Source organism: Solanum verrucosum, unplaced genomic scaffold (genome assembly GCF_900185275.1).
Source record: "Solanum verrucosum unplaced genomic scaffold, falcon-dt-bn FXZP01000170.1, whole genome shotgun sequence".
In the NCBI taxonomy this organism is placed as follows: domain Eukaryota; kingdom Viridiplantae; phylum Streptophyta; class Magnoliopsida; order Solanales; family Solanaceae; genus Solanum; species Solanum verrucosum.
The window spans coordinates 1,125,584-1,144,284 of record NW_026020395.1 but is presented as its reverse complement, the minus strand read 5'-3'; the positions used below and the strand labels follow the sequence as shown (position 1 = coordinate 1,144,284).

General features: G+C 33.7%; 1 protein-coding gene and 1 pseudogene across 1 annotated transcript; both read right to left on the bottom strand.

The window, feature by feature from the left end:
* Nucleotides 1-1,058: 1,058 nt before the first annotated feature.
* Nucleotides 1,059-12,569, bottom strand: LOC125839308 (ankyrin repeat-containing protein ITN1-like). Its single transcript, XM_049518297.1, has 4 exons — nucleotides 12,022-12,569; nucleotides 3,290-3,340; nucleotides 2,553-3,082; nucleotides 1,059-1,667 (listed from the first exon to the last, which is right to left on the bottom strand). The coding sequence occupies exons 1-4, from the start codon at nucleotides 12,545-12,547 to the stop codon at nucleotides 1,059-1,061; spliced, it is 1,716 nt and encodes a 571-aa protein (XP_049374254.1). The 5' UTR covers nucleotides 12,548-12,569.
* A 2,063-nt stretch (nucleotides 12,570-14,632) lies between these two features.
* On the bottom strand, nucleotides 14,633-18,017 carry LOC125839208 (ankyrin repeat-containing protein At5g02620-like; annotated as a pseudogene).
* Between the last annotated feature and the right edge of the window lie 684 nt (nucleotides 18,018-18,701).

Below are 18,701 nucleotides of genomic sequence, written 5' to 3'. Positions count from 1 at the left end.
AAACCCAACAAAGATTCTTTGATTCCTTAGTTGGTAAGAACATAACATAATACAATAATTTCTTATGGCATTCTCACACTTTATGACTCAATTAGGGAATTTTGATGTTGCCTTAATTATCACATGTTCATACACGTGGCATATTACTATTGGCTAGGAAATTGATAGGATGGACCCACTTCAAGTCTCAAGGATAACAATTAACAACCATTGGATTATGATGATAGAGAAGGGACTGAGACAGAGAGGAAGTAAAATATTACGCAATAAAAAAGGACAAAGAAAATAGTCCAAAATTTGTTTTTAGTTTTATGTTTCTTTTGTGATGGATCTTTATTTTCTATATATAAAATATTTAAACGCGGTCATTTTTTTCTATCCAAATTGTAATTGGTCAAAAGAGATTATTTCCGCATAAAAGAATGGACGTCATAAGAGATTGCAAGTATTTACTTGATGCCACCAAGATGAATATCATCCATATCCGGAGAGAAGCAAACAAATAGGTAGGTTATCTGACAAATGAAGTCCATAAATGAAGAAGACTTGTTAATATAGGACGATGTGATTATGAATATTTAATTTTTTATGGAACCCAAGATTTACAAAATATATATTTCTGTCTAATCTTGACATTTTGACCTTTTATTTTAGTAGGTTTTATTTGAGGAAAAAAGAAAATTATAAACAAAAAAAAAAGAAGTCTTGAATAGTTTGATTTCTAAAACATGAATAGTAAAGTTCTCAAAATAATGTTTTTTCATCTAGTCTAGTTTAAGTTAAGAGTCTTTAATTTTTGAAAAAAAGAAAATTTCATACACAACCATAGTTTGGAGAATAATTACCATTCTAGAATTTTCAAAGTTTAATACAAATTCAATAAATAAACTTGAACATAGAAAGAAGTACTTATTTAGCACTCAATATTTATACTAGATCATATAATCTAACCATAAATTAATACATATTTGGTGGCAACTTGGGCATGACTACAAAGTATGTTTGTTGGCTCAATAGGCCTAAAAAGCAAGAGCTCTTAAGAGTTTCTTCTTGGTTTTCTATACCCAAATGATAATCCAAAAGTACATAACAAAAGAGACACAACCAATGACACAAACAGTAACAGCAAGAGCAAGTGAATTTGCTAAAGTAGCATACATACCAGTTACAAATGCAATTACAACAGCACCCATTGCCAAAAGTTGCAAAATACCTGCTATATAATAATAACTCCTTAAAACTTTGAACCAGTCCCGTTTACATTCTTCCTCTCCGTCTACATCACAATCTGCCATGAAGAAGTAGATGAATATAGCACCAGCTGAGAATGAAAATGCCAGGACATCTGAAATAACAAATGCACGAAACGCTGTTTTTCTTAATAGAATCGCCATCCCTTTATTAGGACTGTCATCGTTGTATAAACCTCCTGGCAATGTGAAGCCAGCTGCGAAAGTGACTGTCATTAGGAGAGTAGCTACAACTACTTGTATTTGAGCTGCCTTCATAAATTTTTCTATTTCTATTTTGTCTCTCTTAGCTTTGTCCTGATCATCCTCCTTCCTAATCTGTCGTATGTTACCAATCGTTTCTGTTTTCCGTTTTACCTTGAAGTCACGTTGTCCCAATCGTCCATTTATGCTGCACAAATCGCCTACCAATTTCTCCTAAGATGTGAAATGTAGTAACAAAGTTGGTCAGCTGGTGAAAGATAATATAATGCTACTTGAGAAAAAGATGAATTAATAACTACTCCTTCTAGTTCATTTTATTTTCGTCATTACTAAAAATAGATAGTCGAAAATAGTTGTCATTTTAGAAAACATCTTTACCAACAACAAGAAGAATATACTCAGTGTAATCCCTACTCCAGAGGTAGGTGTATGCAGACCTTATGATCCCTACCTGGAGGTAGAGAAGTTGTTTCCGATAGAACCCTCGACTCAATGAAAAACAGATCAAAGCAGTCCAATAACAGAAATAAAGGAATCATGACAAAGCATGCTGGTGAACAGTTTTAATCTTTACCATTACTCAATAAATATCACTACTAAAGCAGTGCAAGAACCAACCAAAGGAAAGCACGATTAGTCACTACTATAGAGAAAGTAATGGAGTTGCAGATGCTCTTGCGAAGCATGCCACCACCCTTTAAGAAGATAAAATTTTCATACATAAAAGAAGATCTTCCTAACGAGGCTATTGGCCCCCTTTGAATGGTAAGATCCAGCTCCCGTCCTCTCGAAAACGAGCAAAAAAACACTGTTTTGTAGATGCCAGTATGTTTAGGCTAAAGCTACTGATTACTTCTATAGCAATTCAATGTGCCAGAACTCTTAGTCTTAGACAAGATCTCTTTGGAGCATTAACTCCTCTGTATGCTCTCTTTTTGTGTCTAGAGGTTAGGTTGCCATGTCCCCCTCTAATTCTGTAATTTTTGCTAATCTTATTTACATTGTTGATTAACAAAAAAAAAAAGGAAACCAACGGACTGAGCCAGTTCAAAGATATGGGGAAAACCGATCCAGTCCGTCATGGACAAGAGGGAGTACCTTCTTTATTGTCCATGTACGAGACAATGCTATGTCAAGTGGAGTCTGATTTTGTTTGTTAAATATCATCTTCTTTGCGCTAGGATGGTCTAATATCATTTGAGGCACACGGTTCCCAGAGGCAGCAAGCAAATGGAGTGGAGTATTGCCCTCATTATCTGCCTCATCAACAAGGCTATCACAAATTCCAGACCCAAGGAAGGCATGGACAAACATTTCGTGATAGTTCAATAAGGCAACATGAAGTGCATTTTGGCCATTGCAATTAAGCATTTCCCAACAATCTGGGCAGTGGTTTAATAAATCATATATCATCAATACATCACCTTCACTAGCTGCAATGTGAAATGCTGTCGTCCAATCATTTTCACTGCCAGCCGGAAGGTAGGCTAAAGATTTCTTCCATCCCAACATATCGGAAATTATTTCTTTCAATCCTTGTTTAACAGCATAGTGCAGTGAATTCCAACCCCATTTATCAGCTTCTTCGCATAAAGGTTTACTCCATTGCCATAGTGATCTCGCGCATTCTAGATATTTTAGTCAAATATTATATATGATATATGATGATAAATGGATGATTTTTTGGTTTAACTAGATCATAAAGTATGCCTGTAGGAGTATATTTATTGAATTTTTTTTAACCAAACACAAATATAGTTTCTTTCTATTAGTAGAGGGACAAATTTAATTATTTTCCATATTATATATGATGAAATCATCCAGAAGGTACTTACCTGTGTGTTCTTTAATTACAGCTGCATGTAGAGGTGTTCGATTGGATGGACCTGCAACATAAGTTGGTTCTTTGTAAACGTTCAAGATTTTAATCAAAGCATCATGAAAACCAGACTCCGCTGCCAAATAAAGCGGTGTCTCCCCAGCCTTCTTGGCTGGGAAGTCATGTTCAGGATCTAGTAATAATTTCACCAACATCCAGACAATGTCAGTGTGTCCACCTCTCACGGCCTTGTGCAAGGCCGTATCTCCAATGTCATCCATCCTCACGAGTGTCTCCACTCCTTCAAAGCAAAGTAGTTCACTTACCACTCCACTTTGTCCTACATTAGCTGCAATGTGAGGCGCAGTTTCATTTTTCTTATTCTTATAGCATAATAATGCCGGGTAATCTTAAGGACTTTTCCCACGAAACCTCGTTGGCCAAAGAGAGCTGCCACATGAAGGATTGTATTTCCCTTTGGAGTGACTTGGTAACCATTTTCTTCCTCCCTTTTCAGATAATCAACAACTGAAAAATCACCATCTTCCATAGTAATCCCTTTCTTTGCAGCATTGTACTCCCTTTCTTTGCAGCATTGTACATTCTTGGATCCATTATGTGTGGATATCCAAGGTGTCACAAAAGTCTTCCCTTATTTCTTAAATTCTGTGTCCGATCAAACAATGTCACATAAATTTAGACAAATGAAGTCTTCCCTTATTTCTTAAATTCTGTGTCTGATCAAACAATGTCACATAAATTTAGACAAATAAAGTATCTACTTAAGTCAAAAGCATTGTTATATTGCATTTATCCAAAAAAATTAAAACTTACATACTCATTAATACGTTCAGGTACACGTACATAGCGAACTTAAGCATATTGGTTATGAACACTTTAAATTTTTTATTGAGTTTATTTTTCTTTCTAATGTACCAAAAGAAATTATGCATAACATCCAAAAATAAGAGCAACAATCTGAATCAAGTAAGAGAATCTTACTAGAGGGCATTCTGAAAGTAAAATGGTACTCAGTTTCAATTGATTTTTCTAATTTTCCTTTCAAGTCCATTTAAAAGAAAATATTTTTTTCTTTTTTCTTTAGCAGTTCATTAATTCAAAATTTTCACAACATTTTCATATATTCTACAACATGGATCTTTAGTTTAATAGCACAAGATTTAAAAGTCTTTATTTATTTACTTAAATGTCGACAAATTAAATTAGACAGACAAATCAAAAAAGAGGAAATACTACACAACAAAGATAAATATACACATTTTCTTACTCCAAGATAAAAACACAATCTTTATCAACACCATGTACTAAAAATCCAATCTTTAACTCATATTCATTCACAAAAAGCAAACCCCAAATGGAAAAAATGAGGATTTAGGTAAAACACAAACATGGGAAAACTGTAATACTAAAGAAAGATTTGATTAGGTAGGTAGCTCTTCAACATACCTTTTTTTTCTTTGATGGATAAAATCCAAAAGACCAGTTTTTAACCCCTTGTAGGTATTTTGTTCTTCTTGTTTCTCTGCAAGTCTAAAACCCAACAAAGATTCTTTGACTCCTTAGTTGGTAAGAACATAACATAAAGAGAGAACAATAATTTCTTATACCATTCTCACACTTTATGACTCAAGGGAATTTTTATGCATGTTTACACACGTGACATACTATTATTGGCTAGAAAAAGTTTTATACCTAAATTATCACTTATCAGTTTGAGAAACACATCTAAGTAATACACTCTTTCTTTTATTTGCAAAATTTTACCACATAGACATAGCATTTCACTTTGATAAAAATTAAATAAACTATCAATATTAGTTAAAAACTAAATTATAAAGTATAACTATTCTCCTACCCCCCCCCCCCCCCAATAACCCCGTCCTTCTATTTTTTCAATTTTATTTATAATGTATTTTTAAAAAATTCAGACTTCGCCCCCTCTCCACTCCTTCCAAAAGTGTTTGATATTACTTTTTTTTAAAAAGTATCCTGCTACAAGTTATAATATCCAATGATGATGACAAAAAGTTATATTGTCTCTATATATATATAAGTAAAAAATATTAATAAAAATGAACTACACTCATCAATAATTCAATATACTTTGGATCTAATTATCTTAAAATATCTAATGATTAAAATTATATTTTTTGATTGAAGGTATACATTTAATCTCAACTTTTATCCTAAATATTCCATCTTAATCATCCAACTTGGTATTATTTAATTTCATCTCCTAGAAGAAATAAATTATATAGTAATTTGGGGAGGATATAGAAGCTCAGTTACGATTTCATATAAATTTAATAATTTTTGTCCAAATATATAAATTAAATATTTATAAATATTTAATTAAGAAATCAATTATTATTGTGATACTAACTTGAAATTTATGCAAAGCTCATAAACTTTTGAATCTTAAATTGATCTTCACTTCATAGCAGTTCCAACATAATTTAGTACTATCTATTAATTTAGGAGTCCGGAGCCAAAAGGATAAAAAAAATTGTCAAAAATTTCAAAAGGGCACGTCAATTTTATTTTTTAACCAAAAGGGTAAAATCGCTCCTGAGAGAGCGATATCCTTCGAAGAAAATTAACTCCGTCTACTCCATTAAAATAAACAAAAATCGCTGCCCAGCAGCGATTTTGTCGATTTTTTAAAAATTGTTTTTCTCTTAAAATCGCTGCTAAGGCAGCGAATTTGTTAAATTTGTTTTTTTTTTAAATCGCTGCACCGGCATCCACATGGCATTTAACAACTTCCGTTAATAAGAAGGGCACTTTTGACCCAATAGTTTGACGGAAAGGGTAGTTTGAGCTGAAATATAATTTAAGGGTAAATATGATCTATTTCGAATAGTTTAAGGGTATTTTTTACCCTTTTCCGTATTAATAATGCTTAATAGAATGTATTAGTAATACTTGCAGTGGTGTAATTATTATATGAATGGTTAACATAATTCTATAAGTAAAGATGACAAATATTAAATAAAGATAAGAGTGAAAACCATAGAATCTTATTCAAGAAGATGATGACTTGATTTACCCCATTTTTATAAGTCTGTTGTAATGCTTGAAACGAAATAAAAAAGAATTTGTAATTCGCTTTGTTCAATACTTTTCACTATTAATTCTTATTTTTAACAAAGGACAACATATGTTAAACTGAGTAAAATAATATCATTTTAAAAAATATATACTTTTTATCATAAATAATCATTTTTTTCTATAAACATTTTTTTTGAAATAATTTTTATATAAACATTTTAACACATAATTTATTTTTGTTAAAAATTTGGGAGCCTAAGGCATGAGCCTTATTTTACCAAGGCAAGAGCCGGCCTTGCAAACGACCCCTTAAAGTAATGGATTTTGATGAACTTGGACTTAGGATTGTAATAGTTGGACTAGAATTTAAGTGTTGGACTTGAGAAAATGGTAAAGTTAAAAGACTAAGTTCATTAAATTTAACAAAATATCTATATTTTATTTATGAATAATATATAAATAATTACAAATTTATATATCTAATTTATCGGTTTGGTTTGGTTTTTTTTGCAGTTATTTTTTAGTAAAATCAAAACCAAACCAAATAGTATTGGTTTTCAAAATTTAAAATCAAACCAAACCAAATATCAGTTTTTCTAATCGGTTTGGTTCGACTTGCACATGGTTCGGTCTGATTTTTTTAACCATAACCATGAACAACCTTACTTGTAGTTATATGAATTTAATTAATTTTGACTTGTCAATTTGGACGTTTTTAGCCTTGTGTTTATCAATGTATAAAGGAGATTACCGGTCAAATATTGGGTGGGCGAGTGGCGGATCTAGAATTTTCATTCAGGGGTTCGAAAAATAATAAAAGTATAAATGTGCGGATAAACCAACAAAACACAATTCCAAGAAAGTAGTAGTATATAGTTTATAGATACAGAAAGTTAGTTCCATTGGAAGAGACCTGAAAAGTGATTTAATATTTGGCTCTTGAGTCTTGGGGGAAGAACTAATGAACTGATTTAGGGATTTGGGAAGATGAAAAGTGATTTTTAGCCTTTTGGAATGGACCCTTAGGATTATTTGGGTTTAAATATATTATTTTAGCACTTTATTTTTTATAATAATAAAAAAAGTGAAAGATTGTTCCCAAAATTAAATGAAGAGAAGCTAAAAATATAATGTTCAAAATGGGATTTGAACCCTAAACATGAGAGTCAATTTAAAGAGGTCTACACTACGCCACTCTTTACTTCTTGTTTGTGAGGGAGTTCAAAATTAAATACAGAAAATTTATCTTATATATATTGTGTAATTTTTTGACGAGAGTGTTCAAATGAACCCCTGACACCCACGTAGGTCCGCCCCATGGGGTGGTTAGGTGATTTTTGGTTAAAATGATCAATTGGGTTTAATATTTATTTTTTTGGCTTAAAAATTAAAGTAAAGTGGCTGAATGTATTAATTTTCGCCTTGCATGGCCTTTTAAAAAAAATAATAACAAAAGATAAGTGACTTATCACATTATCAAAAATGATATAGGTTGGTGAGCGATCAATAAGGCCCATGGCCTAGGTTGGTGACTTTCATTTCACTTTGAAGTGTCCTTTGCTTAACATCGATCCAAGTCGTTAAACTTACGTCCCTAGAGATAATAGGACAAACAACCATGAGATGATGCAGGGCAGAGGCGAAAAGAGACAAGGAGGGTTAAAGGGAACTAGAGGCCATTGTTTTTGGATAGAAATTTGTACAACGTAGCTTCTATGTTTAGAGCTCTGATATCATGTAAAATTACACGGCTCGAGAAGGGAATAGATCTATATTACTTGAAGATTTCATCATGCTTTACTTATTCACACAAGAGTCCTAAAGTTCTAAGTACAATTTATACACTCAAGTAAATAGACTCATGGTACACTTTTTTAGACAAACACATGGCTACATACATTGCCTCCTAAAGAAATCAAGCTAAATATTGGATCTTGTTGAATAAATATAGACGTGTTGATAAATCACAAATTGATTTACTTCATTTCGAAACAATAACAAGAGGAATGGGAAAAATAAGTCTAGCAAATCATGCTAGAACAAATAGTATCATTCACAAATCACAATCATGTGTCTCTATACATGAAGGAAAAAATAGTATTAAGTTTGATCTCCTATCTATATTAGACAACAGAGACTTGCTCGAATGCTAAGCACACCTGATTACCTCAAATTAAGGTTATGTACGTCGTTCGAGTACTACTAGTAAGCACACCTCTCCTAGCTATACCCAAATGATAATCGGAAAGTACATAAGCAAAGAGACACAACCAATGACACAAACACTAACAGCAAGAGCAAGTGAATTTTCTAAAGTAGCATACATACCAGTTACAAATGCAACTACAACTGCACAAATTGCCAAAAGTTGCAAATAACTTGCTATATTATAGCTCCTCTGAAATATTTTGAACCAGTCCCATTTAGGTTGTTCATGGTAGTCTGTATCCATATCTGCCATGAAGAAATAGATGAATATAGCAGTAGCTGAACATGAAAATGCCAGGACATCCGAAATAACAAATGCACGGAACGCTGCTCTCTTTAATAGAATTGCCATCCCTCTATTAGGACCGTCATTGCTGTCTAAACCTCCTGGTAATGTGAAACCAGTTGCGAACGTGACTGTCATTATTAGAGTAGCTACAACTACATGTAGTTGAGTTGACCTTATAAATTTTTCGATTTCTATTTTGACTCTTTTAGCTTTGTCATCATCATCCTCCTTCATCTGTTGTATGTTCCCGATTGGTTCCGCTTTCCGTTTTACCATGAAGTCACGTTGTACCAATTGTCCATTTATGCTGCAAAAATCACGTACCAATTTCTCCTAATATATGTGACATGTAGTAATAAAATTGATCAGCTAGCTGGTGAAAGATATAGTGTATAATATAATAGTACTTGAGAAAAAGTGGAATTAATAACTGCATCCTTCGGTTCATTTTATTTTCGTTCTTACTAAAAATCGATAGACTGTCATTTTAAAAAACACAAGATATGATTCATTGTTACTCTAGTTTTTATCTTTACCAACAACAACAACAAGAATATACTCAGTGTAATCCCTACTCCAGAGGTAGGTGTATTCAGACCTTATCCCTACCATGGAGGTAGAAATGTTGTTTCCGATAGACCCCCGACTCAATGAAAAACGGATCAAAGCAGTTTAATAACAGAAATGAAGGAATCATGACAAAGCACCCTTACTCAATAAAGATCACTACTAAAGCAGTGCAAAAACCAACCAAATTGAAACCACCCATCAAGATTGCATGATATTCGACACAAAATTCAACAGAAGTGAGGGAAAACCGTCACGGACAAGAGGGAGTACCTTCTTTGTTGTCCATGTGCGAGACAATGCTATGTCAAGTGGAGTCTGATTTTGTTTGTTAAATGCCATCTTCTTTGCTCTAGGATGGTCTAATATCATTTGCGGCACATTGTCCCCAGAGGCAGCAAGCGAATGGAGTGGAGTATTGCCTTCATTATCTGCCTCATCAACAAGGCTATTACAAAATCCAGACCCATAGAAGACAGAGACGAACATTTCGTGACCGTTTAATAAGGCAACATGAAGTGCATTTTGACCATTGCTATTAAGCATTTCCCAACAATCTGGGCAGTGGCTTAATAACTCAAATATCATCAACATATCACCTTCACTAGCTGCAATGTGAAACGTTGTCGTCCAGTCATTTTCACTGCCAGCCGGAAGGTAGGCTAAAGATTTCTTCCATCCTAACTGTCACGACCCAAATTGAGTCATGAGTGGCACCCACACTTCACCTCTTAAGTGGGCGGACCAAGGAATCTAAACCCCAACATATACTAATAATTTAACTACGACTAACAACAATAACGCGGAAGCTCCAAAACTTATTAAAGTAACCAATCAAATAAACCTCTAAAGTCTATTACATATTATCCCCAAAATCTGAAAGTCATCACATCAAGGACATCTGCTCTTAACATATCAAGTCTAAAAGTATTAGAGACCCCAAAATAAGTAAATACGATGGTCCATGTCCGAAATTCAAGGACATCACACCATAACTGAGAGAATCCAGCACGAGCTAGAAGGAATAGCTCACCCTGAAATCTGATGTGCTGGAGACTGGCTAGAGCTGAGGGCGAGTCGAAATTGATGGTACACTTGCTGCATTCCACAAAAGAAAAACGAAGAAAACACAAGTAGGGGTCAGTACAAGGAACACGTACTGAGTAGGTATCATCGGCCAACCCAAAATAGAAACTAATATACAATGAATAATAGTATAAAGTCAACTATAGCACTTAGCAGGTGATAAGAAACCACAACATGAACAAGTAACAGTTGAAGCAAGTACGTAATCAATCACAATATCAAGCACACACACGAGGACTCATGCCTCTACATCACACTCGTTTGGGAATGCGTTCATTGAGATTGAGTACATTAAGTTAATTCAATATCTTTTTCCTTTAAGGTTACCGTGTCGGAGCGTGACACTCCAATCCAATTATCCGTGTCGGAACGTGACACTCCGGTCCAATAATACTGTGTCGGAACGTGACACTCCGATCCAAAATATTATTAATTTATCATTTATTATCACTACTTTTCAGTTCATTAATAATATTACATCAAGCCCTCTTTATTCAAGGCATAACTTCAATAGAAAGGTTTTCAGATTATAAATCTCACGGTCTCAGGATTTTAGACCAATCACAAACCACACAACCAAGCCACATAATCACACAGTCAAGTACATAGAAAACTTCACAATATCATTCAATGCATATCAATCGCTATTAAGAGTTTATCTATCAAATAAAACAAACCATAACCTACCTCCACCGAAGAACCAAAGTCAAGCAAGCTACTTTTCCAAAGCTTTTCCTTTCCTCAATGCCTCCAAACGTTTACAATCTATTAAACATGCATAATCCATAAGTAAATGAGTCCATAGACACCCATATTACTATATGTCTAGCCTAGACCCAATCCAATTTTAACATATAAATATTAACGTGTGCTACCGACCACTACTCTGTTTGGCCTAACTTTTCTTCTTCTATTGATTGTTTATAACCCTAATTGTTATACAAGATCAATTATAAAAATAATAAAAGTGATCCACTATTAATTTTATGTTATTTTATTTAACCACCAACTAAGTAATTTATTAAAACTACCCCACAAATTTCATATTGTAGTTACGAATAGTCCAAAATACCCATTTAGAATCTATCGAAAAAGTCTTTTATGAAATAAAACGCATTAGTACTCAAAATGACCAAATGGGTCGTTACACTAACATATTGGTAACTATTTCTTTCAATCCTTGTTTAACAGCATAGTGTAGTGAATTCCAACCCCATCTATCAAGTTCTTCACATAAAGGTTTATTCCATTGCCATAGTGATCTCACGCATTCTGGATATATATGTCAAATATTATATATGATGATGATAAATGGATGATTTTTCCGTTCAACAAGATCATAAAGTATGACTGTAGAAGTATATTTATTGAAATAAATTTAACCAAAGGCAAAGATAGCTTCTTTTTATTAGTAGAGGGACAAATTTAATCATTTTCCATATTATATATGATGAAATCATCCAGGAGGTACTCACCCGTGTGTTCTTGAATTACGGCTGCATGTAGAGGCGTTCGATTGGATGGACCTGCAACATAAGTTGGTTCCTTGCAAACGTTCAAGATTTCAATCAAAGCATCATGAAAACCAGACTCTGCTGCCAAATAAAGTGGTGTCTTCCCAGCCTTATTGGCTGGAAAGTCGTGTTCAGGATCTAGTAATACTTTCACCAACATCCTGACAATGTCAATGTGTCCACTTCTAATGGCCTTGTGCAAGGCAGTATCTCCAATGTCATCCGTCATCCTCACAAGTGTCTCCTTTCCTTCTATGCTAAGTAGTTCACTCACCACTTCACTTTGTCCTAAATTAGCTGCAATGTGAAGCGCAGTTTCATTTTTCTTATTCTTATAGCATAATAACGCCGGGGTAATCTTAAGGACTTCTCCCACGAAACCTTGTTGGCCAAAGTGAGCTGCCACATGGAGGATTGTATTTCCCTTTGGAGTGACTTGGTAACCATTTTCTTCCTCCCTTTTCAGATGATCAACAAGTGAAAAATCACCATCTTCCATACTCCCTTTCTTTGCAGCATTGTACATGCTTGGATCCATTATGTGTGGATATCCAAGGTGTCACAAAAGTCTTCTTATATCTTAAACTTTGTGCCCGATCAAACAATGTCACATAAATTGAGACAAATGAAGTATCTAGTTAAGTCAAAAGCATTGTTATATTGCGTTTAAGCAATTTTTTTAAACTAACACACTCATTAATATGTCCAGGTACACATACAAAGCACGTATCTGGAGACTACTTGTTTATGGAGAATCACAATCATGAAGAGGCCCTGTAATACTATTAAGAACATAAAGTTTCTTCTCCTAGCGAACTTAAGCATATATTGCTAATGAACAACTTTAAATTTTTTGATGTAGTTTATTTTTCTTTCCAATGTACCAAAAGAAATTATGCATAACATCCAAAAATAAGAACAACAATCTAAATTAAGAAAGGGGATTGCAAAAGTTAAGTCCAGTAGTTACCAACCAAGGACTCAAACTGAAAATTCAAAGGGGAAAAAACCTCATCTTTTTTTCAAGTAAGAGAAATTAAATGACATTTTCATACCTTCTACAACATTAATACACAAGATTCAAAAGTCTTATTTATTTTCTTAAACTTCGATAAATTAAAGTAACACAAACAAATCAGAAAAGAGGTAATAGTACACAACAAAGATAAATACACACATTTTCTCACTCCAAGATAAAAGCACAATCTTTATTAACACTATGTACTAAAAATCCCATCTTTAACTCATATTCATTCACCAAAAGTAAACCCCACATGGAAAAAATGAGTATTTAGGTAAAACCCAACATGGGAAAACAGTAAAACTAAAGAAAGATTTGATTAGGTAGCAACATACCTTTTTTGCTTTGATGGATAAAATCTAAAAGACCAGTTTAACCCTTGTAGATCTTTTTTCTTCTTCTTGTTTCTTTACAAATCTAAAACCCAACAAAGATTCTTTGATTCCTTAGTTGGTAAGAACATAACATAAGACAATAATTTCTTATGGCATTCTCACACTTTATGACTCAGTTAGGGAATTTTGATGTTTAATTATCACATGTTAACACACGTGGCATACTATTATTGGCTAGGAAATTGATAGGATGGGCCCACTTCAAGTCTTAAGGTTGGCAGCCATTGGATCAGGGGCGGAGCCACCTTGTACAATGGGGGTTCATCCGAACCTCTTTGACGAAAAATTATATTATTTATATATGATTAAAATAATTTTATATGTATATGTAGCAGATGTTGAAACCCCTTCGGCTATTTCATGTGTCTATTTCTATAGATTTTGAACTTCCTTATTGAAAATTCTGGCTCCGCCTCTGCATTGGATTATAATGATAGAAAAAGGGAGTGAGACAGAGAGGAAGTAAAAAATTAGAGCAATCAAAGAGGACAAAGATAACTGTTCCAAATTTGTTTTTAGTTTCGTGTCTTTTTATATGATGGATTTTTATTTTTATATTTAAAATATCTAAAAATATCATAAGAGATTGCAAGTATTTGCTTAATGCCACCAAGATGAATATCATCCATATCCGGAGAGAAGCAAACAAATATGTAGGTTTTCTGGCAAATGAAGTCCATAAATGAAGAAGACTTGTTAATATAGGACGATGTGATTATGAATATTTAATTTTTTATGGAACCAAAGTTTTACAAAATATATATTTCTGGTCTAATCTTGACATTTTGACCTTTTATTTTAGTAGGTTTTATTTGAGGAAAAAAGAAAATTATAAACAAAAAAAAAATTCTTGACTAGTTTGATTTCTAAAACATGAATAGTAAAGTTCTCAAAATAATGTTTTTTCATCTAGTCTAGTTTAAGTTCAGAGTCTTTAATATTTGAAGAAAGGAAATTTCATATACAACCATCGTTTGGAGAATAATTACCATTCTAGATTTTTCAAAGTTCAATACAAATTCACTAAATAAACTTGAACATAGAAATAAGTACTTATTTAGCACTCAATATTTATACTAGATCATATAATCTAACCACAATTTAATACATATTTGGGCCAAGTATTTGGTGGCAACTTGGGCATGACTACAAAGTATGTTTGCTGGCTCAATAGGCCTAAAAAGCAAGAGCTCTTAAGAGTTTCTTCTTAGCTTTCTACCCAAAAGATAATCCAAAAGTACATAAGAAAAGAGACACAACCGATGACTCAAACACTAACAGCAAGAGCAAGTGAATTTGCTAAAGTAGCATACATACCAGTTACAAATGCAATTACAACTGCACCCATTGCCAAAAGTTGCAAAATACCTGCTATACAATAATAACTCCTTAAAACTTTGAACCAGTCCCGTTCACATTCTTCATCTTTGGCTACATCACAATTTGCCATGAAGAAGTAGATGAATATAGCACCAGCTGAGAATGCAAATGCCAGGACATCTGAAATAACAAATGCACGAAAAAGCTGTTTTTCTTAATAGAATCGCCATCCCTTTATTAGGACTGTCATCGCTGTATAAACCTCCTGGCAATGTGAAGCCAGCTGCGAAAGTGACTGTCATTAGGAGAGTAGCTACAACTACTTGTATTTCAGCTGCCTTCATAATTTTTTCTATTTCTATTTTGTCTCTCTTCGCTTTGTCATCATCATCCTCCTTTTTCCTCATCTGTTGTATGTTACCAATCGTTTCTGTTTTCCGTTTTACCTTGAAGTCACGTTGTCCCAATCGTCCATTTATGCTGCACAAATCGTCTACCAATTCCTCCTAAGATGTGACATGTAGTAATAAAATTGATCAGCTGATGAAAATATAATAGTACTTGAGAAAAAGATGAATTAATAACTACTTTCTCTGGTTCATTTAATTTTCGTTCTTACCAAAAATAGATAGTCCAAAATAGTTGTCATTTTCAAAAACACAAAAATATAATTCATTGTTACTCTAGTTTTTATCTTTATCAACAACAAGAATATACTCAGTGTAATCCCTACTCCGGAGGTAGGTGTACGTAGACCTTATAATCCCTACCCCGGAGGTAGAGAAGTTGTTACTGATAGAACCCTCGGCTCAATGAAAAACAGATCAAAGCAGTTCAATAACAGAAATAAAGGAATCATGACAAAGCATACTGATGAACAGTTTTCATCTTTACGCTTAATAAATATCACTACTAAAGCAGTGCAAAAACCAATCAAAGGAAACCACCCTTTCAAGATTGCAAAATATAATCGATGATATGCAACACAAAATGCAACAGAAGATGTCACGAATAGTCACTACCAGTGCCGGCTCTATGTATACAAAAATGAGGCATTGGCCTTAGCCCCCAATTTTAGGGGGCTTCAATTTTTTACCAAGAATAAATTATGTGTTTATTTTTTAAAGAAAAACATTAATTATTTATGATAAAAAGTATATATTTAAATTTATTATTTTATTCTCTTCAACCCCATTCAAATAGAAGAAATCAAGAAAATATTATTTTATTTTCTTACACTCTCTCTACTAATACTCACATTATTTTCTTTTTAACTCCTTTTACACTCTCTTCTTTAAATTGTTGATAAGTTAGAGTAATATTTTGTCAAAAATATCAATTAATAGTCGAAAAGTGTTGAACAAATTGAATTGTAAATTCTTTTTCCATTTCTTCTTAGATTTTCAAGCATTACAATAACCATAGTAAAATGTGGGGTAACCAAATTATCAATTTCATCAAAGCTATGGTTCTAACTCTTATATTTATTTGAAATTTGTCAACTTATTACTTGTAGAACTATGTTAACAATTCATATAATGATTGCCCGAGTAAAATAATATTTTGCAACGTTGAATTAATAAAATCTTATTTAAAACTAATAATTGAAAAAGAAATCGAATAAATCATTTATATATATAAAAAATATTAGCTAATACTTTGCATTTAAAAATGTAAGAAAAATAAATTTTAAATAAATGCATGTGAAGTTTATTTAGATTTTAGGCCTCTAATTAAGATTTCGCTTTAGGCCTTCAATTACGTTGAGCCGCCCCTGGTCACTACTATAGAGAAAGTAATGGAGTTGCAGATGCTCTTGCGAAGCATGCCACCACCCTTAAGAAGATAAAATTTCCCTACATAAAGAAGACCTTCCTAAGGAGGCTATTGGTTCCCTTTGAATGGATAAGATCCAGCTCCCGTCCTCTTGAAAACAAGCAAAAAAGCACTCTTCTTGGCGCTACGATCCCCCATGATTCTCTTACTTTTGTAGATGCCAGTATGTTTAGGCTAAAGCTACTGATTACTTCTATAGCAATTCAATGTGCCAGAACTCTTAGTCTTAGACAAGATCTCTTAGGAGCATTAAATACTCTGTATGCTCTCTTTTTGTGTCTAGAGGTTAGGTTGCCATGTCCCCCTCTAATTCTATAATTTTTGCTAATCTTATTTACATTGTTGATTAAAAAAAAAAAAAAAAAAAGGAAACCAACGGACTGAGTCAGTTCAAAGAAATGGGGAAAACCGATCCAGTCCGTCATGGACAAGAGGGAGTACCTTCTTTATTGTCCATGTACGAGACAATGCTATGTCAAGTGGAGTCTGATTTTGTTTGTTAAATGTCATCTTCTTTGCGATAGGCTGGTAGAATATCATTCGAGGCACACGGTTCCCAGAGGCAGCAAGCAAATGGAGTGGAGTATTGCCCTCATTATCTGCCTCATCAACAAGGCTATCACGAATTTCATACTCATAGAAGGCATAGAAAAACGTTTCGTGACCGTTCAAGAAGGCAACATGAAATACATTTTGGCCATTGCTATTAAGCATTTCCCAACAATCTGGGCAGTGGTTTAGTAACTCAATTATTATGAACATATCACCTTCACTAGCAGCGATGTGAAATGCGGTCGTCCAGTCATTTTCACTGCCTGCCGGAAGGTAGGCTAAAGATTTCTTCCATCCCAACATATCGGAAACTATTTCTTTCAATCCTTGTTTAACAGCATAGTGTAGAGAATTCCAACCCCATTTATCAGATGCTTCACATAAAGGTTTATTCCATTGCCATAGTGATCTCGCGCATTCTGGATATATTAGTCAAATATTATATATATATATATGATATATGATGATAAATGAATGATTTTTTCGTTTAACAAGATCATAAAGTATGCCTGTAGGAGTATATTTAGAGACAAATATAGCTTCTTTCTATTAGTAGAGGGACAAATTTAATCATTTTCCATATTATATATGATGAAATCATCCAGAAGGTACTTACCCGTGTGTTCTTGAATTACGGCTGCATGTAGAGGTGTTCGATTGGATGGACCTTCAACATAAGTTGGTTCTTTGCAAACGTTCAAGATTTCAATCAAAGCATCATGAAAACCAGACTCTGCTGCCAAATAAAGTGGTGTCTCCCCAGCCTTATTGGCTGGGAGGTCGTGTTCAGGATCTAGTAATAATTTCACCAACATCCTGACAATGTCAATGTGTCCACCTCTCACGGCCTTGTGCAAGGCCGTATCTCCAATGTCATCCGTCATCCTAACGAGTATTGTCTCCTCTCCTCCTAAGCTAAGTAGTTTACTCACCACTTCACTTCGTCCTAAATTAGCTGCAATGTGAAGCGCAGTTTCGTTTTTCTTATTCTTATAGCATAATAATGCCGGGGTAATCTTAAGGACTTTTCCCACGAAACCTCGTTGGCCAAAGAGAGCTGCCACATGGAGGATTGTATTTCCCTTTGGAGTGACTTGGTAACCATTTTCTTCCTCCCTTTTCAGATAATCAGCAAGTGAAAAATTACCATCTTCCATAGTACGCCCTTTCTTTGCAGCATTGTACATTCTTGGATCCATTATGTGTGGATATCCAAGGTGTCACAAAAGTCTTCCCTTATTTCTTAAATTCTGTGGCCGATCAAACAATGTCAGATAAGTTGAGACAGATGAATTATCTAATTAAGTCAAAAGCATTGTACATTGCAGTTATGCAATTTTTCAAATCTTACATACTCATAAATATGTTCATGTACACCTACAAAGCACGTATCCAGAGACTACTTGGTTATAGAGAATCACAATCACGAAGAGGGCAAGAGGCCCTGTAATACTCTGGACTCATGCACTTTAGAACATAAAGTTTCTTTAGTGAACTTAAGCATATTGCTTATGAAAAACTTTAATTTTTTTACTAAGTTTATTTTTCTTTCCGATGTACCAAAAGTA

Excerpts from the sequence above, each read along its gene's own strand:
- LOC125839308 (XM_049518297.1), bottom strand. The coding sequence starts at position 12,547 with ATGGATCCAAGCATGTACAATGCTGCAAAGAAAGGGAGTATGGAAGAT. Across the intron at positions 3,341-12,021 it reads GGAACCAACTTATGTTGCAG|GTCCATCCAATCGAACACCT; the intron begins GTCCATCCAATC and ends CTTATGTTGCAG. Across the intron at positions 3,083-3,289 it reads TGTAATTAAAGAACACACAG|AATGCGCGAGATCACTATGG; the intron begins GTAAGTACCTTC and ends TAAAATATCTAG.